General features: G+C 43.3%; 1 protein-coding gene across 4 annotated transcripts in view; it reads right to left on the bottom strand.

The window, feature by feature from the left end:
* Positions 1-8,352: 8,352 nt before the first annotated feature.
* Positions 8,353-23,879, bottom strand: part of LOC309366438 (amine sulfotransferase-like) — a 35,782-nt gene continuing 20,255 nt past the window's right edge. For 2 of the 4 annotated variants that reach the window (XM_081905007.1, XM_081905009.1), the window contains exons 2-7: positions 12,476-12,620; positions 11,232-11,440; positions 10,568-10,694; positions 9,705-9,799; positions 8,907-9,087; positions 8,353-8,565 (exon numbers count right to left, since the gene is read on the bottom strand). In XM_081905007.1, the coding sequence (XP_081761133.1) occupies positions 8,441-8,565; positions 8,907-9,087; positions 9,705-9,799; positions 10,568-10,694; positions 11,232-11,440; positions 12,476-12,617 (879 nt within the window). In that variant the 5' untranslated portion in view covers positions 12,618-12,620 and the 3' untranslated portion in view covers positions 8,353-8,440. Of the gene's footprint in view, positions 8,566-8,906; positions 9,088-9,704; positions 9,800-10,567; positions 10,695-11,231; positions 11,441-12,475; positions 12,621-14,178; positions 14,332-23,879 lie in introns of those variants that run through there. The other 2 variants (XM_081905008.1, XM_081905010.1) reach the window with 2 other exon arrangements.

Genomic DNA, 23,879 nt, shown 5'->3' with positions numbered 1-23,879 from the left:
CTGCAAGCTAAGGTCTTGGAAAGCCTTATGTAAAGGTTTAAACTTCCATCGATTAAAATCATTAAACCCCCCTTGGAAGCAGGAGAAGAGGGGGGAAATTTTGGGTTGCGTAAGCCTGCAGGAGAGAGTGATGAAAATCAAATTACCACTGCTCTGAACCTGGAAACAGGCTGCCAGTAAGATTGACGTCTTGGGAGAGTTCATTGACTGTTAATAGAACGTATGTTGACAGTTAGCTAAATAAGAGAAATATATTGTTTCCATTGTCCTCTTCTGCATTTAAAAAGGAGGAAAAGTAACTGAAAATTGAAACTAACTTTATTTCTTGAACTGTGCTTGAAAGGATTGATACAATTGGAGACTGTTTCCCTCTAGAGGGAGCCTTTGAAACTGTTACAAGAGTGGAGCTGGGGAATCTCCAGCTGCAAGATAAGAAACTGTGAGAATCAGGGATTGACCTTGGACCATTTAAGAATGTCGACAGGAGAAGCCTTAGTGACTGCATTATGTAAGATAAACTATTCGTTGGAACAGCTCCACAAGAATACGAATGTTATGACTACTAAAATTGATAACTTGGGACAAAAAGTGATTAATTTGGGACAAAAAGTGAACATCAACACAGAAATTATTCAGGATTTGGTACAGGAATCTACTTTGACAGGACAAATTGTGGAGAAGGCGAAGGAGAAAGTTGTTGTTGTTGAACCTAAAGTAATACAAGTGGGAGCCCCAGCCTTACAGAGGCAAATTGAGGACTATAAGTTGAGGCCTTTTATGATCGAATCTAGAAAAAGTCAGATTTTGAGGATCGGAGCCCTGCTTGGACTGGAGAAGGAAAGTTGGATACATCCCTTCATGCAGGGATTTACTGACCTTTGGGACCTGGACTTGGGTCAGGAGGAGATTGAAGTTGTGGGGGCCTTTGGATTTGGAGGAATCTTGAAACATGTCCTGAAATACTTTACGGATCTTAGCTTTAACTATGGAAATTTGGCTGACCTGTCGAGAAGGAATAAAAGCATTGTTAGGTCAGAGTCTCCCCGAGATCTGCTCTTCAGCATCAAAGAATATGAAGAAGACCTGCAGAAGGGACTTGGAAAAGAGTTAAGAGCCTTGGACATAAAATCTCCAGGTTGATGGACTATATGGAATTGATGGAAATGACTGGCAGAATCCGAGACCAGGGAGAAGAGATGGTGGAAGAAGATTGGAAAAGTTTAAAGTCTATATATAGAAATACTGTAAAATTAATGAGTGATAGAAAAATGTTGGAATGAAATTTTATGGCCTTAGTAGAAATGTTATAAGGAGTTAAGCATAAATAAGTATTTTAGTATTAATGGAAAATAAGGTTAAAAATATGTTAAGATATTTATATGACAGAAAATAGGGACTACCAAGAAGTGTTTCCTTTGTCTTTTTTATAATAAATTTTTATTAATTTCCACATAAAATACATAACACATCACATTTCAACTTTAACAAATTTTTCATTTTGGACTTCCTTCAACCTCTCCGATAATCATCCGAATTTAATTTTTAAATACACATTTCTTAAATTCCCTATTGCCTTTTAATATACCTTTTAATCCTGTTTTTCTTTTTTGCAACATTTCTTCGACTTTTACAGAGCTTCTTTAAATGCCACTAACGTTATTTCTCTGTCACTTATACCTTCCCAATAATCCACCAGCTTTCCCCAGTCCTTGATAAACTTTTGATCTCATAGATATCTGACCTTTCCTGTCAGTTTATCCAGTTCTGCATAGTCCATCAGCTTCATTCTCCACTCCTCTAGTGTTGGTACTTGTTCCTGTTTCCAATTCTGGGCCAGCAATATTCTCGCCGCTGTTACTGCATATTGAAATAGTTTACAGTCCTTTCTATTTATTTCGTTTCCTGTAATTCCTAAAAGAAAAGCCTCTGGTTTCTTAACAAATGTATATTTCAACATTTTCTTCAATTCATTATAGATCAGTTCCCAGAAGCTCTTCACTTTTTTACATTCCTACCACATATGATAGAAAGTACCATCCTTTTCTTTACATTTCCAACATTTCTTACATGTTTTATACATTTTTGCAAGTTTCACCAGTGTAATGTACCATCTATACATCATTTTCATAATGTTTTCTTTTAACACTGTACATGCAGTAAATTTCATATTGTCATTCCATAGTTTACTCCAATCATCAATTTGTATATTATATCCAAAGTCCCTGGCCCATTTTATCATAACCGATTTAACTTCCTCATCTTTTGTATGCCATTCCAGCAAAATTTTATACATTTTAGATAATATTTTATATTCATTATTTATTATTTCTGTTTGAAATTTTGATTCTTTCTCTGCATAACCATGTTCTTTAAAATCCTTCTTAAACATTTCATTTATTTGTAAATAATGCAACCAATCATATACATGCTCTTTTACCTCTTCATAGGATTTCATTTTCCATCTCCCCCCTTCCTTAACAATTAACTCTCCATATGTAATCCAATTTTTCCTCATATTAGTTTTTTTGACACTCATAACCTCTAGTGGAGACAACCAGTGTGGAATTTTCGGCTCGAGTAGGTTTTTATACCTATCCCAAATTTCTTTCAATGATCTTCGGAAAATGTGGTTCTCAAAACCTAGATAACCTTTCTTCTTTCCAGACCATAAGTATGCGTGCCACCCAAATCTGTTATCAAATCCTTCCAAATCTAACAACTCCGTGTTATCTAATTTTATCCATTCCTTTAACCAACAGAGACATGACGCTTCGTAATATAATTTCAGGTCTGGCTGGGCGAAGCCACCTCTTTCTTTCGCATCTGTTAATAACTTAAATTGAATTCTTGGCTTCTTACCCTGCCAGATATACCTTGAAATTGTTCTTTGCCATTCCTTAAAAATAGCCGTCCCTCTGATTACCGGAATTGTTTGAAACAAAAATAATAATTTTGGCAGAACGCTCATCTTTATCGTTGAAATCCTCCCCCACATCGATAATTTCATTTGTCCCCACACCTTCAGATCTTTCTTTATTCCATTCCACACTGGTATATAATTATTCTGATATAAATCAATGCTCTTGGGGGTTAACCAGATACCAAGATATTTCACCTTCTTCACTACTTCTATTCCTATTTGCTGTTGCATTATTTCTATCCTTTCTTGATCCACATTCTTAGCAATTATTTTGGTCTTTCTCTTATTCAGTTTAAAAACCTGCTACTTGACCGAATCTCTCCACCTCTTCAAGAATATTTTTGGTGCTCTCTAAAGGCTCTTCCACCGTTAAAACCAGATCGTCGGCAAAGGCTTTAACCTTATACTCATTCCGGCCTAATTCTACCCCTTTTATTTCCTTATTTTCCCTTATAGAGTTTAAGAAGACTTCCAGGACCATGATGAATAACAATGGCGAAAGTGGACACCCTTGTCGTGTACCTTTGGTTATCCCTATTTCTTCCGTAGTCACATTGTTTACAATTAATTTAGCTCTTTGTTCAGTATATATTGCCTTTATTCCATTCAGGAATTCCTTCCCCACCTCCATAAATTCCAAGTTTTTCAACATAAAGTCCCATGATATATTATCAAAGGCCTTTTCCGCATCTACAAATATTAACATTGCTTGTTTCTCATTCCTGGCAAAGTGTTTCCTTTGTCAGCGGCCAGGACATTTTGCTAAGGTCTATCCCCAACGAAAGGCCTGGCAAGGCATGATGGGGACAGCAGACCACGATGAGGAGGGGGAGAAGGGGCCGGTGCAGGGAAATGAAAAAGCCTGGCTGCCGACCAGCAGGGGCAGCAGCCAGGCCAGCGACCAGTAGAAGTGCCCCAGCCTGACCCTCCCAAGGCAGCTATAGCCATTGAAGTGGTGCTAGAACTCCCAAATGGGCACCCAGTCAAGGTGAATCGTCTGCTGGATTCTGGGTCCTCATGTAACTTCTTCAGTAGAGACTTCGCCCTGGAGCACCAGCTCCACCTGTTGTCCCTAGATTTCCCCTTGCAGGTGACCACCATTGATGGCAGGGAACTACTGGGGGCGAAGTGACACACCAGAAACCGCCAATGCGGATGAGTGTTTCCAGGCACACAGAAACCATTGCCTTTCACGTGGCCACGCTGGCAGGACCCCCAATAATACTGGGAATGAGCTGGGTGGCACTACATGACCCAGTGGTGTCATGGCATCAGCGGTCGCTCACCTTTGGGTCAGCTTACTGCTTAGAACACTGTCTGGGAGGGAAGGAACCAAGAATGACTGTGGCCAGGGTGGCTAGGGTGGCCCTGGAGGAAAAAGGGTGGGTGCCACCACAATATGCAGATTTGAAGGAGGTCTTCAGCGAGAGAGAAGCAGACAAACTGCCCCCCCCCGGCCATTTGACTGCCAAATCAACCTGCTTCCAGGGGCCCAGTTACCGGTGGGTAAGCTGTATGCCATGTCCGACTGGGAGATGCAGGAATTGAGGCAGTTTATTGACAAGAACTTTCATAAGGGAATTGAAGGCAGTGGGGGGAAGTCCAGTGTTCTTTCTGGACAAAAAAAAAAACCCAATCAGCCCAGATTAGTCGTGGACTACAGGGCTGTAAACCTGGTGTCAGAACCCATGGCCTTCCCAATGCCCAGGATTGATGATATTTTGACACGTGTGAGGCAGGGGAAGATTTTTACCAAGCTGGACCTCAAGGGGGCATACAATCTGATTAGAATAAGGGAGGGGGACGAATGGAAAATGACCATGTTCACCTACCTGGGGGCTCTTGAGTATTTAGTTATGCCATTTGGATTACAATCGGGATCCGCCTGCTTTCAATCCTTCATGCACCATGTGTTGGGGCCCCTGCTGTACAAGAATTGCGTGGCCTTTTTGGATGGCGTTTTAATTTATTCGGAGAATGAAACGCAACACATCAGAGACGTCAGGGAGGTGCTACAGAGATTGAAGAAGCATCAGTTGTGGGTCAAGCTGGGAAAATGCCAATTCCACGCCAGGGAGGTCGAGTTCCTGGGGTACAGGTTTTCAGACAAAGGACTGGCCATGGACCCAGGCAAGTGAAGGCAGTGCTGGAATGGAAGGCCCCCCAAAACAGAAAGGTTCCTAGGCTTCAGCAACTTCTACAGGAAGTTCATAAAGAGCTTCGTTCACTTGACAGCGCCCATAATGGATTGTCTTAGTAGCAAAAAGAAGTTCGCATGGACAGAGGATGTGCAGCAATCCTTTGAGAAACTGAAGAAGGCGTTCGCCTTGGAAGAGCAGCTCCTGCACGTGGATCCGGAGAAGCCCATGAAACTGGAGACGGACGCGTCAAACCGCGCAATTGGAGCGGTACTTTTGCAACCCGGGTCCAAGGAGAACTGGAGACCGTGTGCCTTTTTCTCTAGGAAGCTGAGCAAGTCAGAGCAAAACTACACGGTGTATGACCGAGAACTGCTTGCGATCTACGCGGCATTTCGGCAATGGAGACATCTTTTGATAGGGGTGCAGCACAAGATCCAGGTCTGAACTGACCACAAGAACTTGGAATACTGGTAGACCGCGCGAGTGCTCAACCAGAGACAGATCAGATGGTCCCAGGAGTTCGCCAAGTTTTTCTTTGAGATACAATACGTGCCGGGAGGGGAAAATGTGAGGGTGGATGCACTCTCCAGGAAACCGGAATACATGGAAGGGGAGGGGCCACTGGAGACCAGGCACATGTTCCCCGAGGACCGGTGGGTGTGGGGGGGAGCGTTGGTAGGGAAACGAGAGCTAGCAGGGCTCACCAGAGACGATGAGTTTGCTCAGACTAAAATCAGGGAGCTCAGAGACGGAAAGGAAGACAATGGGGGGGTTGAGGAAAAGGAAGGGCTACTGTACTACAAGGGGGCGCTGTATGTACCATGAGAGACTTTGAGGGAGAAGATACTTAGACAGCTCCATGACAACCCAACAGCTGGGCACTTTGGACAGCACAAGACCACGCTACTTGTCACCAGGCAGTTCTGGTGGCCAAAGGTGAGGGAAGACGTACGAGAATATGTACGAGGGTGTGACCAATGCCAGAGGGCAAAGGGGGAAAAGACTGCCCCCGCAGGGTTACTGGAACCCTTACCTACACCGGAAAGGCCCTGGGAGGTGGTGTCCATTGATTTTATGACAGATCTGCCCAAGTCAAGGGGAAAGACAGCGGTCATGGTAGTGGTCGATCTACTGATTAAATGTGCCATTTCGTAGCTTGCTCACATGCAGTGTCGGCAGAGGAGACAGCCAGGCTGTGGACCACATTTTTAGACTGCATGGCACCCCATTGAGGGTAATCTCAGATCACGGAAAACAATTTACCTCCTGGTTCTGGCAGAGACGCATGAGCTTGCTGCAGGTCGAGGTGAGCTTCTCGACGGCGAGGCACCCAGAAACCAACGGACAGGCCGAAAGAGCGAACGGTATACTCCAGCAGTACCTACGCTGCTATGTCAGCGAGAGGCAGAACGATTGGGTAGAGAAATTAGTTTTGGCTGAATTTGCGTACAATAACGCTGAACACGTGTCCACAGGAATGAGCCCTTTCATGGCCAATTACGGGTGTCACCCCAGGGCCTTCCCGGGATGGGGGGAGGAAGGATGGAGTGTACCTGCGGCTGAGCAATTTGCTGAGGAAATGGAGGCCTTACACCAGCAACTCAGGCTGAACTTGGAGCGGGCCAAGGAAGTTTACAAGAGGCAGGCAGACAGGCACCATCGGGAGGGGGAAACCATACGGGTGGGAGACTGGATGTGGTTGTCATCCCAAGGTTTGCCCCTAAAGGGAGGGTGCAAGAAGTTGCAGCCTAGGCGGCTGGGGCCTTTTGAGGTAATACAGCAGGTTAACCCAGTGGCATTTAAACTCAAGTTGCCCGACAGCATGAAGATACATCCGGTGTTCCATAGGTCCCTACTTTCACATTACAGGGAGGGGTTACCACCCACCCGCGGGTAGAGGAGAGGGAACACTGTAACGAAGCTACAGAAATACTCAATTCGAGGTGGCGAGGTCACCAGGTAGAGTACTTGGTAGCCTGGGAGGGAGAACCCAGGTCTGAAAACACTTGGGTCCCTGCTGAATCAATCACTGACGGGTATCTGGTGGAAGAGTTTCATGGTTTGTTCCCGGGTAAGCCCAAACCATTAGCTAGATTCTGGGAGGAAGAATTTGGACCCACAGACTACGAAGGGGACTTTGTGGGTTTTCCTGCCTCTGAAGAGGAGAGAGGGGAGGTGTCCGAGGGAGAAGAATCAGACTGGGAGGTTCAACCAGCTGGAAGAGATCCGAGGGGATGGGAGGCTGGTTTTGAATCCTCAGAAGATGATGACAGTTCTTTCAGGGGATTCCCCGCATCGTCGGTCGAGGAGAGAGAGGAGGATGTATCGGAAAATCGCGCCAGGGGTGAGAGGGGTCCTGAGGAGGGGGTGGATGTCAGGGAACTGTCATCAGTGCCGGAGGGAGAGAGCAAAAGCCAGAGGGATTCCAGAGAGCGTCCAGGGATCGGGGGAAGCAGCCCATCTTCTGGGGAAGAGAATCAGCGTAGCACCAGTGGAGAAGGGGGGCAGATGGGGGAAGCGGCGAGGCGGTCCCATGACTCCTTGCCTGGGACCAGCGAGGAGAGTAGGGGTCCTCCGTTGCCCACGCCCTCCTTGCGCAGAAGGCTTTCGTGCAGAGAGGGTAGGTGGAGACTAGGCGTCAAAGAGCTTCTTTGCTGGAAGAAGTTTAAGAAACGCTCACTCGCGGATTCTGCCAGCAACTGAGTCAGCCACGGGTAAGTGGCGTCCGGACAGATAAAGTTTACTTTGGCAGCCCAGCCAGGTGTTTGCACCCAGCTAGGGAGATAGTTGCCTGCTTGCGCATGAGCAACCCCTTAGAAATCATTACAAAGAGGCAACAACGTTGTTCCACAGCAGGCTTGTTCTCTAGACTACTGGCCTTCTCCCTGGGTGAGCGGTGAGCATCCGGGGGGCCACACAGTAATGTGACCCCCCTTCAGGGATGACACCAGGGGTGGTCTGTACCCTGCTTCCTGCACCAGTGCATCTGAGACATCAATAGTTGGTTAGTTTGCTTATTTTAGCAATATTTTTTATTAAATTTCAATTACAATAATCCAATGGTAGCCTCATTATAACATTGCCAAATTAAAACACAATTACTAATCCCAATAGATATCTTGGTATTCCTTAACTTTTGCACATGGGGTCACAAATTAGGACATGTTGGAATGTAGAAACAGAAAAAGTGGACAGTAAAAATGTAATTTTATTGTTTTTTTTAAAAAAAATTATTGCTCATATTCGAACATTAGGAAGCTATTAACCCATCCATATGAAAGTTTTTTGGGGTTGTTTTTTTTTTACTAACTCTTACAAATACGGCTGGATTAAATGCATACAGTGCACTTTATTTCATCCTTCCAAGCTAAAGGTAGACTCATGATTCCTCATTGATGTCCCAGCAGAACTTGAAGGGCAGCTTTTCCATTCTCTTCTTAAAAACACTGTCAAATCTTTCACTTTGTGCGACTGTCATCATGTTCTTCCAGTCTCCAACAGTGCCTGGCCCAGGAAGCAGACAAAAAGAACGTGCATTGTGGTGGTCAAATAAATATCCATAACTCCAGATATATTCCATCCCTAGCTGGGTATATGTCCCTCAGTGTGAAAAAATTTCCACACTCTAGATTGGAAAGACAAATATGCCACCCTTAAATATACATATTTAGAACAAGGAAAAAACAACAGGGGAAGTACATAATAGAACAACTCTAAAATTGGGAAACACCAGAAACTGAGAGTTTCATGAAGACAGAGAAAATGAAATCACCATCTCTTGGTGCCTATCAAAGGTTTGAGATTTTGCAAGCACCGCCAATTCAGTTCGACTGCCACTGACTTACCTTTGCGAAGAAAAGGTCCTTTGCTGTGGTCCAGGATATCCAGTGGCATGAACTCATAGTTTGCCCTGGGATCTGCTTTCATTTTATTAAATGTAGCCTGATCCACAACAGCATCCACATCCTTTTCCGTCAGTCTCTTTCCCAGGAAGTTGCATAGTTTCAATACAGAGCTTTTTAGATCCTGAAATGGAACGTGGTTTTAATGCCAGGCCATTAACAATAGAGAAACCTGACAGCTTGGCGACTAAAACTCATGAAATAGGCAGGATAGCAAGCAAGGGAAACAAGCAGCCTGCATGTTTCTTTGTCTAGTTTGCAATAATTGCCATTGCATTATTATATTATATTAAATTATATTATTATATTATATTATATTATATTATAATACTCTCATTGTTGTTGTATTCTATGAGCCATGCAGAATGCATTATATTATGGGGCAGCTCTTTCAATTGAGCCCACAAGTAAATAAACAAATGCCCCTGTTGCAGACACAAGGAGGTTCTGCGACATCTCTCCTCAGCATCAGAGGGCCTGTGAAATGACATAGCTTGCTTGGGATCAAGACACTTTATTTATAGTGTGGGGAAATAGTTACAGAACAATATTCACAGTCTAGGGTCTGAAAAGGTGCTCCTGATTCCATGGCCCACTGATCTTTTTTTAAAAAAACTTTAGAAAGGAAATGAAACTAGCAAGGGGGCACTTGAACGATCATATTGCTTCCTTCCTCCATTTTGTAAAGGAGAGTTTTGATGGATGCTTAATATCAGACTGCATAGCATTTTCATAACTTACCTTCTTCATTTCTTCATAGGTAAGAAACAGAATATTGAAGTCATCCTTGTGAGAGTACCAGCCTTCCACATGGTCCAGCCATGAACTTGCAAGTACTGATGAGAAAGAAGTTGAGTTGGCACAAAATGTAGATCAGGTGATTTTTTTTGAAAAACATTCAGAGGGAAGCAGTAAAAACGTATAAACACCATCAAAACAATTTAAAGGAATCCTATTAAGAACCAGCAGTGGTACAAACCATTAAACAGAAGCTGAACTAATACCACCCAACCTCACCAAACACTTTCTCAGAGAAAGAATTTGCAGAAGAGTTCTGCATTTTAAGGCTCCCTTCTGTGCTTCCAGGCAATGTGATGGAAGAGTGATGGGTGGGCTGAGATCAGTCTAGCCTTCCTCCAGCTCCCTTCCTTCCCACACTGCCAGTTTCCTTATATGGTGTGGCAGTTAATACTTGCAACATTTAAGAGACTGTGTCAGGGTTTCTTAGTTATTACTTGACACAAATCTCTACACTTGATTAAGGATTAGGGGCTGCACCTTGTAATGATTTGTAGCTGCTGCATCCTGATGCAAAGAGAATATAAATCCACCTAATTTTCTTTGGGAGTTGGCTAGATCTATTCCCTACCTTCTGCATCAATGGACACTAGTCATCAGTGGCATAAAATGGTGTAGTTGGAGTCTGAGTTGGAGACTCTTTGTGATGCATGGATGTGGAATTTCCTCAGAGTAACCTATAGCATCAGACATGGCATTGTGAAAACGTTCCTTATCACAAAGAGAATTTCTTTAATCTGTTGTCAAAGGAGGATAAAGATGAAGGGACAAGAGTGATTCATTTTAGAATAGCAAATCTTCCTTACCTTTTCCAGCCAAAAACCTCTCCATGAAAATTCCAAAATCTTCTACCTCTTCAAATTTGACTGCCATTTTGGAAAAATGGTAAAAGGAAACCATGACATCCTTTGGGTTTCTGGCCACATAAACAACCTGCAGAAATAACAACCAATTCCATTCTATTGCTGATCTTATTGTTTCTACTGTTTCTTTTGTTTTGCTTCTGTAGTTATTTCTGTGGTTGTGAAATGTGTCTGGACCCAAGTTGTTGAAGAGGGATATATATGCCTAAAATAATAAATGGATGGATCTCAGATATCTCTTCTTGTGGATTCTTGGTGCTTCCCAGTTGCTTTATATCCCTGGCAGCCTCCTACTCTTTTGGAACATGCATGTCACATGCACAGAGCAATCCTATGGTATTGAATGAACTTATTCTTATTATGTGTGTTGGATGGCATCCTCCAAGACTTTTACTACGATGGAGCATAACATCTTTGCTGCTTAGGAGTCATGGGAATTATTCTAAGCTCAGGGTGCACAGAGCATTATTCATTCATATGGAGAAAGGATTGCAGCTCGATGAACTGCCTTGAAAAATGGAGAAATGTTAATGGAAACTGAGGTGATCATTTAAATAAGCAAGACAAACGTTTAATTTTATCAAATAATAAATGTGCCATTTCCTACTTTTGCTCTTCTGTTCCTTAATCCTTTGGGTACTAAATAGTAGGGAAGATGGGAAGCAAAGAGACGAGGTGATGGGCGACTGTCGTAATCCACATTGCGTATATTGTACTCCAGCCACGGAGCCCTGTCTAGTAAGTCGACTTTTTCGGTTCCATCTCGGTGACCTTCATGATAAATCAAGCTCAAAATATTTTGGGTCCATATTGTGCCTATAAATGAAAATAAGCCTATTTCATTCTTTCATTGTCATGAATGTACTTAGTACTTTGCAGAGTGAAATAACTGAGAACAACATGTCTCAGCATCGAGGAGGTTACTGTTGAATTGCAACACTGTTAAAGAAAAGAAATGAGGGAGAGGAAGGAAGTCATGGGAAACACAGCCAGCAGAGGCAGATTCAGGGATCTGGCTGCACAGGTTGCCACCACTATGACATAAAAATAGAAAGTGGGAGGTGGGGGGCACTAAAGTTTGGTGTCACACAGACCACCACTGCATTAAGGGCAGCAATGGGTGATTGAGGAAGATTGACCAAGGCTTCCTTTCCATTTTGGATGAGAAAGGCGAAGTTCAGCTAAAGGCTTCATAGAATTTGAGGATTTGGGAAGATAGAACAAAACTGGCAAATAAGTTCCCTTAATTTTCAGAAAGCTACCAAAAGCTCTATTCCAGATTCTTTGCAGCACATTATACAAATGATTGTCAAAGTCCAAGGAATAATAAAAAAAAGGTTGTCTGGTTCTCCAAAATACTCCAAAGAAGGGTGAAGGAAGTTCTGGTGGGGAACTGGAAGTTATTGCATGTGGGGCACAACTGCATTGGATACTGGCAAAGTTGTGGCAGATAAAAGCTGAAATAAAGAGTCATGGGATGAAAGCTTTTTAAGAATAGAATTTTACAAACACTATTTTACAACCACATACAAAATCCTGAAAGTCAGTAAATACAATAAACCCTTAGCAAGCAAATTTGAATGTTTTTGAAGTGTATTTATGTTGTTTTCAAAACCTCAAACAGGTTGACACCGGTGGAAAACACATTATCTCCTATTTTTAAAAAACAAACAAACATGACCCGGTTCTCCTTTATGTAACCAGGTAAGTTCTACACTACGCATATTCACCTCAATTTTGCATTTGGTTTTAAACTCGCCTTAGTATAATATGGATACTGTTTACATACATGTGGATATCCATCATGGTTGAATAGCAATCATAGTTCGTCCTATGAAAATGCACTCTTACCTGACTTTGGATAAGTGACTAAAAATACATCGCTGTCTCTTATTTCAAAATCCTCTAGGGTATCCAAGTACTCCACTGAAACCAAATCTGGCTGGAAATAAAATCCTTTGTATGTGAAAACATATTTTTCATCTGGTTCCATTGCCTGTATAAGAATAAAGAGAACAGTTACCTCTATTATGCAACAACGGGAAATCACAAAGAAATAGAGGTGTCATTTTGTGAAATCCTACTGTTTTTAGCAGAATCCCATGCTTCTCTTCCATCACAGGTGAGCAACATAAAGGCCGATCATTTAGACCTTAGAACAGAGACTTGGCTCATCAACAAAGCATTCTTTTCCTCCTACTTTATGTCTGTTTTTGTTTTTGTTTGGTCAGTGCTGCCATCCTGACACTCATTCTTGTACTCAGGGGAGGTGGGAAGGAAGCAAAAAACTGCTCCCTGTAAATGGAGCCAGGGGAAATGAAAGACTGAAGTCTGTTGGGAACTCTTGCCAATTCCTCCTGAGTTCTTGATCCGCTTCAAGAAATTGGGATGACATATTTTCTTGCCTGCCTGGGGCAAAACCAGTTTTTCTTTCAGTGTTAGCCTCTGACTGTTCCTGGGGTCATAGGAGAGATTGTTCCTGTTCTACTCTCTCGACGACAGACAGTGCATGCATGTGTGTTTGCAAAATGAGTGGATGCTGGATGAAGGGGACACATGGCTCTGTGTATGTTTGAGGTTGAATGGATGTCGAAGAGGGGAAAGAGAGACAGGGTGGTAAAGAGAAAGGTATTGTTCACTGCCCATCTGGCTTCCATTGCCAGCTCTGACTGAAACTGCTGCTGGAATGTGGTGCCTAAGGACGTTCCATGGAGGGAATGCTGCCCTCAGCTTCATCTATGATAATACAGAGAGTTGGCTACACATACAATGGGCCCTATTGGGCAGGCGTTCCCATACTGAGACACCACTGCCAAAATAGCCCTTTCTTTTTTTGTCTCCTCCCTGCGCCAATTTCTCTCCTCCCACGTAGCGTCTGACAAGGAAGGCACTTGCAAGGGTGGGCTCAGTGCATGGTATAAGGAGGCGGGGAATTGTTATGGGAGAAAGATCAAGGCTCCATTGGGTTGGGTGCTGAGGAAACCAAAGTTGTCGCCAGTGTGTTGCTTGTCTTTTATACCTGTTGGGACATTTCAAGCCATAATATATAATATGATGCACCAAATCGAGATATAACACCTTGTGATATTTTAGACGAAAGGATGGCTTATAAAGTAAATAAAAGAAATAACAATATTCAGTTGCTTATAATTGATAAAGAAATAAAGTGCCATGAAGCCTGAAAGTCACTTTAATTCTCTATATAAGTCTTGTGTGTCATCGCTAAGAAATGCAACAATCTTTTAGTGGAAAACATTATATGTACAAAATAGTAACAAGAAAAATACTCTGGTTGATTTTCCAATATATACCGTAAATGAGCAGGGTTCTGCTTGCACAATTGGAGTTCACATTCAATCCCCTTAAAAAAACTTTTAATCTCTGGTAGCACAAGTGGTGCACTCTGTGTGACACCAGAAAAGAATATGAACTGTGACAAGAGTTTTCATGCATCTTGTTGCCCCTCGGGACTCATGCATGAAAGAGTTGATTAGTTGTTTGTCATTTAGTAGTCCTGCTTTGCCCTGGAAAGTTTGAATTACAAGAAAACTTACCTACCTTTTGTTTTTAGAGTCAAAAAGTGTGGGAGAGAGAGGGAGAGACCGATCTCTTCTGTAGCTTGGAGTATTTCAGCTTTTGAAGGCTCAAGTTCAGAGCTCTCCAGGAAACTGCTTTATAGAATTCTGTTAGATAATAAGGGTTGGATTAAACCGATGGCTCCTCCTTAGTAAATCATTCCTGGCATGTTATGTAAGAAAAGAAAGGTAACACAGGTGCATAGAGGCATAGAGGCAGATAATGTAAAGAATAACAGGGGGAGAACTTGTTTCTTTACACAGCCAATATCAACAGTGGTCTTCGTCTGTTTAAGAAATAAAAGCAGTATTACATCTGGTCTGCTAGTAGAAAATGGGCTCAAATGGTAAGAGAGACCTGAGATTCACCAATGGATGTCTATTTGTACACACATGCCTGCACTGACTTACACCCCAATAACACCAACTTTGACTCCAAAATAATCCCTATTTGTTTTAATAAAACTTACTAAATAATTAGCATGGATTGTTTTAGAAATCTATCCAAGAAAAGTAGAAACCTTTTTCATTTGTGCACAGCTTATCTGAGATCAAACATGACTCATGTCCAAGAATAAACTTTCAGATCCAACAGATTGGCAGCAAGCTTTCCCACCCTCCAAAGATTTTGAAGAATTTTCAGAGTCCACATCGAGATGGACAGCTCCCAGTCATTTTAGTCAGAATTCCATGAAAGCTATTTCGCAGTACACAATGCCACATGCAGAAATGGCTCGTTTTGTTTTTGTTTATCATCTAAAGCTAATGTTTTCAGGAATACCTTTGCGTAGAAAATGCACTTGCTGTCTTCCTGTATTCTCCTTGCTAAACTGTCCAAATTTATCCTGCAATGACCACTCCCAACATCAAATTGTGGCGCCTTTTGCATGGTCATGTTCAGACCCCCGGATCCCAGTGAGATTCCTGGTAGTTTGGGCTGGCTTCATCCTCCCTAGGCTGGATACCTGGAGGTCTCCACCTACCTCAGCCAATCGCCCAATCCCGCCTGGGGAGGCGTTGCCAGGGGATTGGCCAGGTAAGGGGAGGGACCATCCTGCCCACACAACAGAAGATGAATCTTACCTCCGAAGCGGCAGTGGCGACAAGACTGCGATTCTGCAGCCTTGGGTGGCGGTTTCAGGCCTTGGGCGGAATCCTTTAGTCTATCTTCCTAAATGGGGTGTGTGTGAAGCGGTGACCCACGCCTCCCTTGTGGCAGTGATACCAGGGTTCCCCGTTAAAGGGATCTTGAGGGGAGGCATTGGCCATACGCCAAGAGGTTCTCATTGCTCTCCCCTCCAACGGCGGTGAAACGGGGGGCAGGTTCTCTGCTTGAACATATGTTCTCCAGAGCCAGCCCAACCCCCACACATTCTGGATAACCCTAAAGTCTCCCAGATCCCCGGCTGGGGATTGGGAAGGATAAGCGCCCAATGCCTGAGCCACGGTCTCCCTACATCTGAAACTTAATAAAGTTGTGGCCAATTTTAATCCCATAGCACGTTGTTTTGAGTCATTATTCCATTCGGGGGTCACCTGGGGTTGGGGGGGGACTCCGCCTGCCCACGCAAACCACTTTCAATGTCTTAGGCTTGGGCAGCTCCACAACTTTGTCTATCTCCCCCTACCTCAGCTCTCCCCCCACGAAATCATGGGGTTTTTTTATACAGCACCCCTGAGATTGTGAAATCGTAGTTTATTTTATGGTTGCAGGGTTTTTTTATTTCAAAGGATGGCAAATCTCAGTTGTGTTTCCTAATAAATGATGCTGACTTCATATGCTGGAGCGATAGATGTTTCAGTATCCTTACAAGCCATTCCTGGCTGATAGATGTTGGTTTCCTGGGTCCTTTATCCATCAGCTTTAGTTGCTAGGCAGACAGTAATAGTACTCCAGAGCATGACAACCAATTGGCCAAAATATTCCGAGATATTAGAATTTGAAAGTGGTGAATTTAAATTACAGAGTTTTGAGAAAATAAAGTCCAAGGTACGAGATTGGCTCCATGGAGACTTTTAAACAAGACAGGAAACTCGGATTCCAGGTGGAAAAATCGAAATTAGAAACTGAACTGCTAGAACCCAATACTAAGAACTTATCAAGAATGTATAACATGCTGTTGAAGTGGAATACAATTGATGAGACAGTTAAATCAGCTATGATTAGATGGGCACAGGACTTAGGCCATGATATTATGTTTGCTGACTGGGAACAGTTGTGGACCACAGGTATTAAATTTACGGCTTGTAATGCCTTAAGAGAAAACATTATGAAAATGATCTACAGATGGTACATGACCGCAGTCAAGCTCGCGAAGATTTATCATTTGCCCAATAACAAATGCTGGAAATGTAATGAGACCGAAGGTACCTTCTTTCACCTTTGGTGGACCTGCCCAAAGATTAAGACCTTCTGGGAAATGATCTATAATGAAATTAAGAAAGTACTCAAATGTACTTTTCATAAGAAACCAGAGGCTTTTCTCTTGGGCATGGTTGGCCAACTGGTGCCAAGGAGGGATAAGATCTTTTTTATGTACGCCACAACGGCAGCAAGAATTCTTCTAGCAAAGTATTGGAAGACACAAGAGCTACCCACGCTGGAAGAATGGCAGGCGAAAGTGATTGACTACATGGGACTGGCAGAAATGACCGGCAGAATCCGCGACCAAGAGAAAGAGACTGTGGAGGAGGACTGGAAGAAATTTAAAGCATATCTTAAAAATTGCTATAAATTTGAGGAATGTTAAAGTGTTAAGGGAGAGGAAGATGTATAATTACAGCTATATTTATCTTCTTTTTTTTATTTAAAGTGAAATTGAAATGAGAATAAGTTACATTTTGATTGATTAAAAGGGTTGCTGAAAAACTGGAAAACTAGGATGCAGAAAGGGGAAGGTATGGGGAAGTCTGAGAAAAGAGGCTTATGAAAATGAGGTTAAGAAAGCAAAATGTATGTTTTGTCTGTGTCTGTTGTTGTGTGTTTTGTTTGGTGTGGTTTTGTTGTAAAAATTGGAAAATCAATAAAAATTATTATAAAAAAAAAAGTAATAGTACTCCAGAGCAGGAATGGGGAGAAATCTGAATAATGTTTTAATGCAAATCCACCTAATTTCAACTTCCTCAGTCTGTGAAGAGAAACACAGCTAAAGTGCTGAGATAAGATGGGGCCTGGCACACTTCCCCTGTGCCGATGGACGCCTGTGCCAATAGAAAAAACTTGAGCTCTCTTAGCAGAGTCCTTAGCAGAGTTCTGCAGCGGTAGAAAGTGTTGCCTTGTGTGTGGATAATAAATCAGACTGAATGCAGGCTTCTTGCTAATCTCCAACAGTCTTTAATGAGAAGAAACATAACATCATAAATCAGCCCGGCGAGAGAGCAGGCATTCCTTCATCTCTCAGCCAAAAACGAAAGGAAACTCACACACAAATAAAGATTCCCGTATGTGAACATAACCATGCCTCAGAATGTGAGACACAGAACTGTTTAACCCTGTAAGTTCTGATTCTCCTCACATAAAGTTCATCCATCAAAATTCACACATCTTCAGATTTTGTGATACACCTTTCTACTCATCCATACCCTTAAGACTTAGAAGAGGCAGAGACAGTTTTTACTTTGAAAGCAGAGATGGATCCTGGCACACCTACTGCTTGCTGAGAATAGGACTGGTTGACTCAACCTGTACTAAATTATATTGTGATGGTTTATAAATATCAGAGTCTGGTTACAGTTTGAGATCCAAAGAATGGGTGCTGCTAAACTCTTGGAAGAGCACAAAGAACCATTCTTATTTATGTATTCTTATAAGCTGTAAATAATGGAATCTGTTATTTTTTCATGTGATCGTGTTTGCTCAGTGAATGACAGGGAGGAGAATGTGTGTCAAACAATGCAAGGAATACATTCTGGGTGCACTTGTCTCTTATCAAACTTTGCTGCCTTGAACTGGCATGCAGTATGAAGGTGCAGCTTTTTTCCTATAGGCTGGCATGGGCTTGAATTCTGATTAATCATTGTCATTCACTAGGAATTGAATGCTTCCTCCATCTAAAATGCTTGTGAGGCAATTTTATATTGGAGTTCAAATAAGTTCTCCCATCAAACTACTTTTTCAAATCTGCTCAGGTCAGAGTTTTGGCACTCTTGCAAAGTTTATGACCCTTGGGGTAAGATGAGGTCCTCTGGAATAAGACTTTGTGAGTTGAGGACCCTCCACCCGCATAGGATTATAATAAGACACACAGACACATTATTTTAGGTTAATGGGCAAAATTAGGCCACAACTTTTATTGGTTACAGTATATGAGTAGTATTGGCTTAAGCATTGGATGAAACAGCAATACAAGACTCCACCCCGCACAGCCGGGAGTCATATTGGGGTTAACAACCAATAGGAGGAGCTTGTTGATGTAAATACAACTGGAAGCTCCCCCGTGACATCCCTGGGGGTCGTGCCATGGCCCTAGCCACTAGCAGGGCATCAGACAGGATCCTCGTCCTCCGGATTCCTTTAACGGAATACCCAAAAGAGGAGGGGTAGATGATGGCGCATACCCAATCCTCCAACACAACACACATATTCCAATGCTTAACCACAACCTGAGCCAAAAAGCTCCCCACCAATACCCTCACTGCTGCAACTAATTCCTAATACTTCTGATGACGTCTGCCAACCACACATCATTTCCTTGATCGGAAAGATGGACGCCATCGTCACGAAACAGAAACACATCGCTGAATCGGATGTCAGGATGTGCAATCACATGGCCATTCATATATAGCAGCTTGCGGGCCACCGCACGATTCAGAAGTTTCCTGGATTTGTCAATGGCTATAGGGTTATGACTGCTACACCACACCCTTCTTTTTAGAAGGAAGGACCAAAACACAGTTGTTTCTGGGAATAATACAGCCAGTTCATCAAAGTCCTTCTTAATGTGGAAAAACAAGTCCACGCTCTTCCTGAAGGCAAGGTCATTCTCCCCTAGCTGGATAATCAAGATGTCGGGAGGACCAAAAGATGCTGCATTTGCCTTCACTACTGGCATAAACTCTTCCCAACGCATGCCACGTCTTAAAATCCAGGAAACACGAACACCTGATGGCAGACCAAGGTCATTGCCGATGCCACACTTGACCACACACACGGGCCCAATGAACAATGCTATGACCACAGATCCAAATTTGGAGACCTGGAGAAGCTGGAAAATAAGAAAATGAAAAGACAGATAAGGGTTGAGCACTATGGATTTTGAAAATACAGGTCAGCAGTTGAGAATTACTGATTCTTGTGAATGTATCCCTTATAAGCATTTGACTTCTAGCAACCTAGTTCCTTGATCCTATCTGTTGGGAGGCCTAAATGGGACGCCATAGTGGCTGCTCCAATCCTAAAGGAGTCTGGGAAACCACAGGCATCAATTGCCTTACGTAAGACACGCGGGAACTGGTGTCTCATCAAGCAGGAACCATCTTCATGTATGAATAAAGGGCCCACACAGGCAGATCTAAGCCTCAAATGATGTTTTTTACTGGGCAGGGGCCCTGATGTTTGGATGCTGCTAGCTTGATCAAGGCACCCCTGCCGCTCTGGTCCATTTTTGACTGCTGAATGTGCAATACCAACTCAGAACTAGATAACTGAATGTCTTCTAACAGCAGGCCCCATGAGGTACTATTTGATTGGGTTTCTGCAACAACCTCCCCCACTCTCAAGGCTCCAAAGAAAGCAACAGCATAGGCAGCGGAAAATAATCATGCTTCATATTTTGACCAACAAATGGACCTAGGTTTTCTGCGTATCAAACAGAGAACGCCAAAAGTTATTGGCCTTCTGCCATCCTTTTTTGAGGGTTGAAGCCTGCTCCATCCCTCGATTGCACTATGGACAATAAAGTCTGCACAAGGGTCAAATGAAAATGTTGATTTGCTAAAGAACGTAATTGTAGCAATGTGAATTTTAAAAGTTTTTGCAGCACACCCAAAGTTATGCAAATGTGCCAAGTATTGTAGAACATGATCAGGAGTGGGTGGAATACCATGCATGAGAGCTATCTCCTTAAACTGAAATTCCAAGAAATCACACCAGGCTTTTTTATACGACCTGAGAGTGGAAGGTGCCACAGAGGCCAATACTCCCTTGATAACTACATGCTTCCAAGGCTCCAAAGGTGGTCCGGGAAAGGTTCTGGCAGCAGGTGAGCCTGAGGTGCTAATGACTGGAAGTGGTTAATCTGAAATCGAGATTATTATTAATGCCTGGGATGAATTTGGCAGAGAAAATAATATTAATTTTGAGGCACAGCAGCACGAATGCGTGAAGCAAACCAGAAACCCTCTCAGAACGCGAAGACTGTTTGGCCAGGACGTTCACCACTGCTTGATTGTCTGTCCTAAAGCACACCTGGCGATCATGAAATTCATTAGTCCAAAGGTGCACAGCCAACACTATGGGAAAAAACCTCAAGAAAGGTAAGGTCCCGAGTGATGGCCTCGCCCTGCCAGCTTTCAGGCCAACACTGAGCACACCATCGCCCCCTAAAGTAAACTCCAAAGCCGAGGGACCCTGTGGCATCTGACTGGACCTGAAAGTTTGAAAACAGTTTAAGGTTGTCCTGCCATAGGGAGATTCCCATTGTAATTTTCTAGAAACCTGAGCCAAATGTCCAAATCTGCCTTGACAGACTTGGGCAGGTGGACCCTGTCATGTGGGGACTTAAGGCACACAGATAACCTAGCCAGGCGGGCACAGAGAAGTCACCCTGGGGATGCTACCCTGCAAGCAAAGTTAAGGTCTCCCAGGAGAGACTGGATCTACCTGAGGGTGACCTTCCTGAGGGGGAGAATTTGCAAAATAAATTCCTTAAGGGCAACCAGCTTATCCAGGGGCAGACGGGACGATTGGGCAATGGTGTCTAATTGAATACCAAGAAAGGTGAGCGTTGCAACTGGGCCCTCTGTTTTGTCAGCTGCCAAGGGGACTTCCAGCTCCTGCGTCAAGAAAATAAAAGCCTCTAAAAGAGAAGTACATTCAGAATTATTTGATTTCCCAATCAATAAAAAATCATCTAGATAACGAAGAACCCCTAACAAACCAGTTCTATAACGCAAAGCCCAGTCCAGAAAGGTACTAAATGTTTCAAACTCTGCACATGCAACCGAACAGCCCATGAGCATAGCTTTATCAATGTAAAATCCACCCAGAAAGCCAAGAAGATGGAAATTGCCAGGGTGAACTGGTGATAATCGGAAGGCTGATTCAATGTCACACTTTGCCAAAAGTGCCCCCTGTCCAAACTGCGAATAAGTTTGACAGCCTGATCAAATGAGGTATATTTAACGGAGCAAAGTTTGGGGGGCATAGTATCATTAACTGAACCCCCTTTTGGATAGGACAGGTTATAAATCAGCCTGAATTACCCTGGGGTCTTTTTTGGCACGATGCCTAAAGGTGAAATGTGAAGGTTTTTGAGGGGGGAGTTAAAGAAGGGGCTGCCACCTGCCTGCCTTGACCTCTTTTTCTATCTTTTTTCCTGGCAAACTCTGGCATTTCCCTCACAGATTTTTGGTTTGGAAAATCTTTAGCTGTAAGAGTACTTGACAGTACTCTAAAGAGTATTCTAAAACCCTGAGAAAAACCATGCCACAAATAGGAGGCTGCTTCCTTACTAGGATAAATGTTTAAAATATGACACAGGGAGGAAAATTTGATGGGAGTGAAAGCCAAGCAAAGGAGGTTGTTATCTGCGGTTTGCTGCTGAGCCATTGTTGGGACCAGGGGTTGTTTTTTGGGGGGGAGCCCTGCTGATAGTGCCCCTGGCCCCCCGAAAGGACTGCCTCCGTTTGAAACATGACCATACCAGGTGGGCACCACCACACACTCATGAGGATACTTAGAAACCTGCCTTTGGCATAACGCTTTGTTGTGCTCCCAGCAGAATTTGCGTTTAAAATCCATCTTTGTGTCCTGAGCAGATGTGATTGTGTTTGCTCAGTGAATGACAGGGAGGAGAATGTGTGTCAAACAATGCAAGGAATACAATCTGGGTGCACTTGTCTCTTATCAAACTTCACTGCTTTGAATTGGCATGCAGTATGAAGGTTAGCGTTTTTCCTATAGGCTGGCATGGGCTTGAATTCTGATTAATCATTGCAAAGTTCTCCCATTTATCTTTTTCAAACCCACTCAGATACACTTGAGGGCCCTTTGCAATGTTTATCATCCTTGGGGTAAGATGAGTTCCTCTGGAATCAGACTTTGTCACTCTTCTTGCACAACCTTTCTGTAGGGGAGTGAGGTGAGGTGAGGTGAGGGAGCGATAAGCAGCCTGTCCTCTGAATTAAAGCCAAATGTGCTCAATAAGACTTTGCCTCTAATAAATTTGTTTAGGAATGAAGCTTTCAAAGAGATTATTCAGTACCATAAAAATAAATATCTGTTCCAGCAATCAAGATTATCCCCCAATTATTTGCAACACATGGATTGCTGATTGCACAAGCATTCTTCAGGGGCCAAAGGTGAGTAAGTGACAAGCAGCATACAATAAAACTGCTCTTGTAATTTTTATGTTACTTTTTCTACAGTTCTGAAATTATACTATATCACACAGTTATGCATACCCAGTAATTTGGTGTAACCCACCAAAGTGACTTATCTTCACCTGGGAAATGATCAAGTATCCATATTGGTTTTGTAGGACCATTACAAGGAAATTGCTTCTTGCCTGCAATAGTTCTACTCAAAATGCCTTCAAATAATCACAAGCATCAGTTCCAACAATCACAGCTCTTGACCAATTATTTGCAACACATGGATTGACAGATGCTATAACACATGCACATCCTGTTCTAGAGGAGGACCTAAGCAAGGAACTCTATTGAGAATACTGCTTGCTTGGTTCCAACACAGCTTTAGATGGACATCAGCAAATCTCTCAAGATCTGGACAATTGGTAAGGTAAAGGTAAAGGGACCCCTGACCATTAGGTCCAGTCGTGACCAACTCTGGGGTTGTGGCGCTCATTTTGCTTTATTGGCCAAGGAAGCCAGCGTACAGCTTCCGGGTCATGTGGCCAACATGACTAAGTCACTTCTGGTGAACCAGAGCAGCACACGGAAATGCCGTTTACCTTCCCACCGCAGTGGTACCTATTTATCTACTTGCGCTTTGGCGTGCTTTCGAACTGCTAGGTTAGCAGGAGCAGGGACCGAGCAACGGGAGCTCACCCCGTCGCGGGGATTCGAACCTCTGACCTTCTGATTGGCAAGTCCTGTGATTTAACCCACAGTGCCACCCGTGTCCCTTGTGTGTACCAATGCATGTGTGTACCAATTGTGTGGACAATTGGTACACACATGCAAGACAGAGAAAAAGTTTGTACAGTGGTGCCCTGCAAGACAAACGCCTCGCAAGACGGAACACCCGCTAGACGAAAGGGTTTTCCGTTTTGGAGGTGCTTCGCAAAACGAATTTCCCTATGGGGTTGCTTCGCAAGACAAAAAAATCTTGTGAGTCCCCGCGGGTTTTTTTCTGCTTCCCCCCCCTTTTCCTAAGCCGCTAAGCCGCTTAACAGCTGATCCGCTGATAAGCCGCTTAACAGCTGATCGCTAGAAGCCGCTAGACCGCTGTAGCGCTAATCCGCTAAGCTGTCAATGGGCTTGCTTCGCAAGACGAAAAA

This window comes from Podarcis melisellensis, assembly GCF_964234715.1.
Source record: "Podarcis melisellensis genome assembly, chromosome: 3".
In the NCBI taxonomy this organism is placed as follows: Eukaryota; Metazoa; Chordata; class Lepidosauria; order Squamata; family Lacertidae; genus Podarcis; species Podarcis melisellensis.
This window is presented reverse-complemented; position numbering and strand designations above follow the sequence as displayed.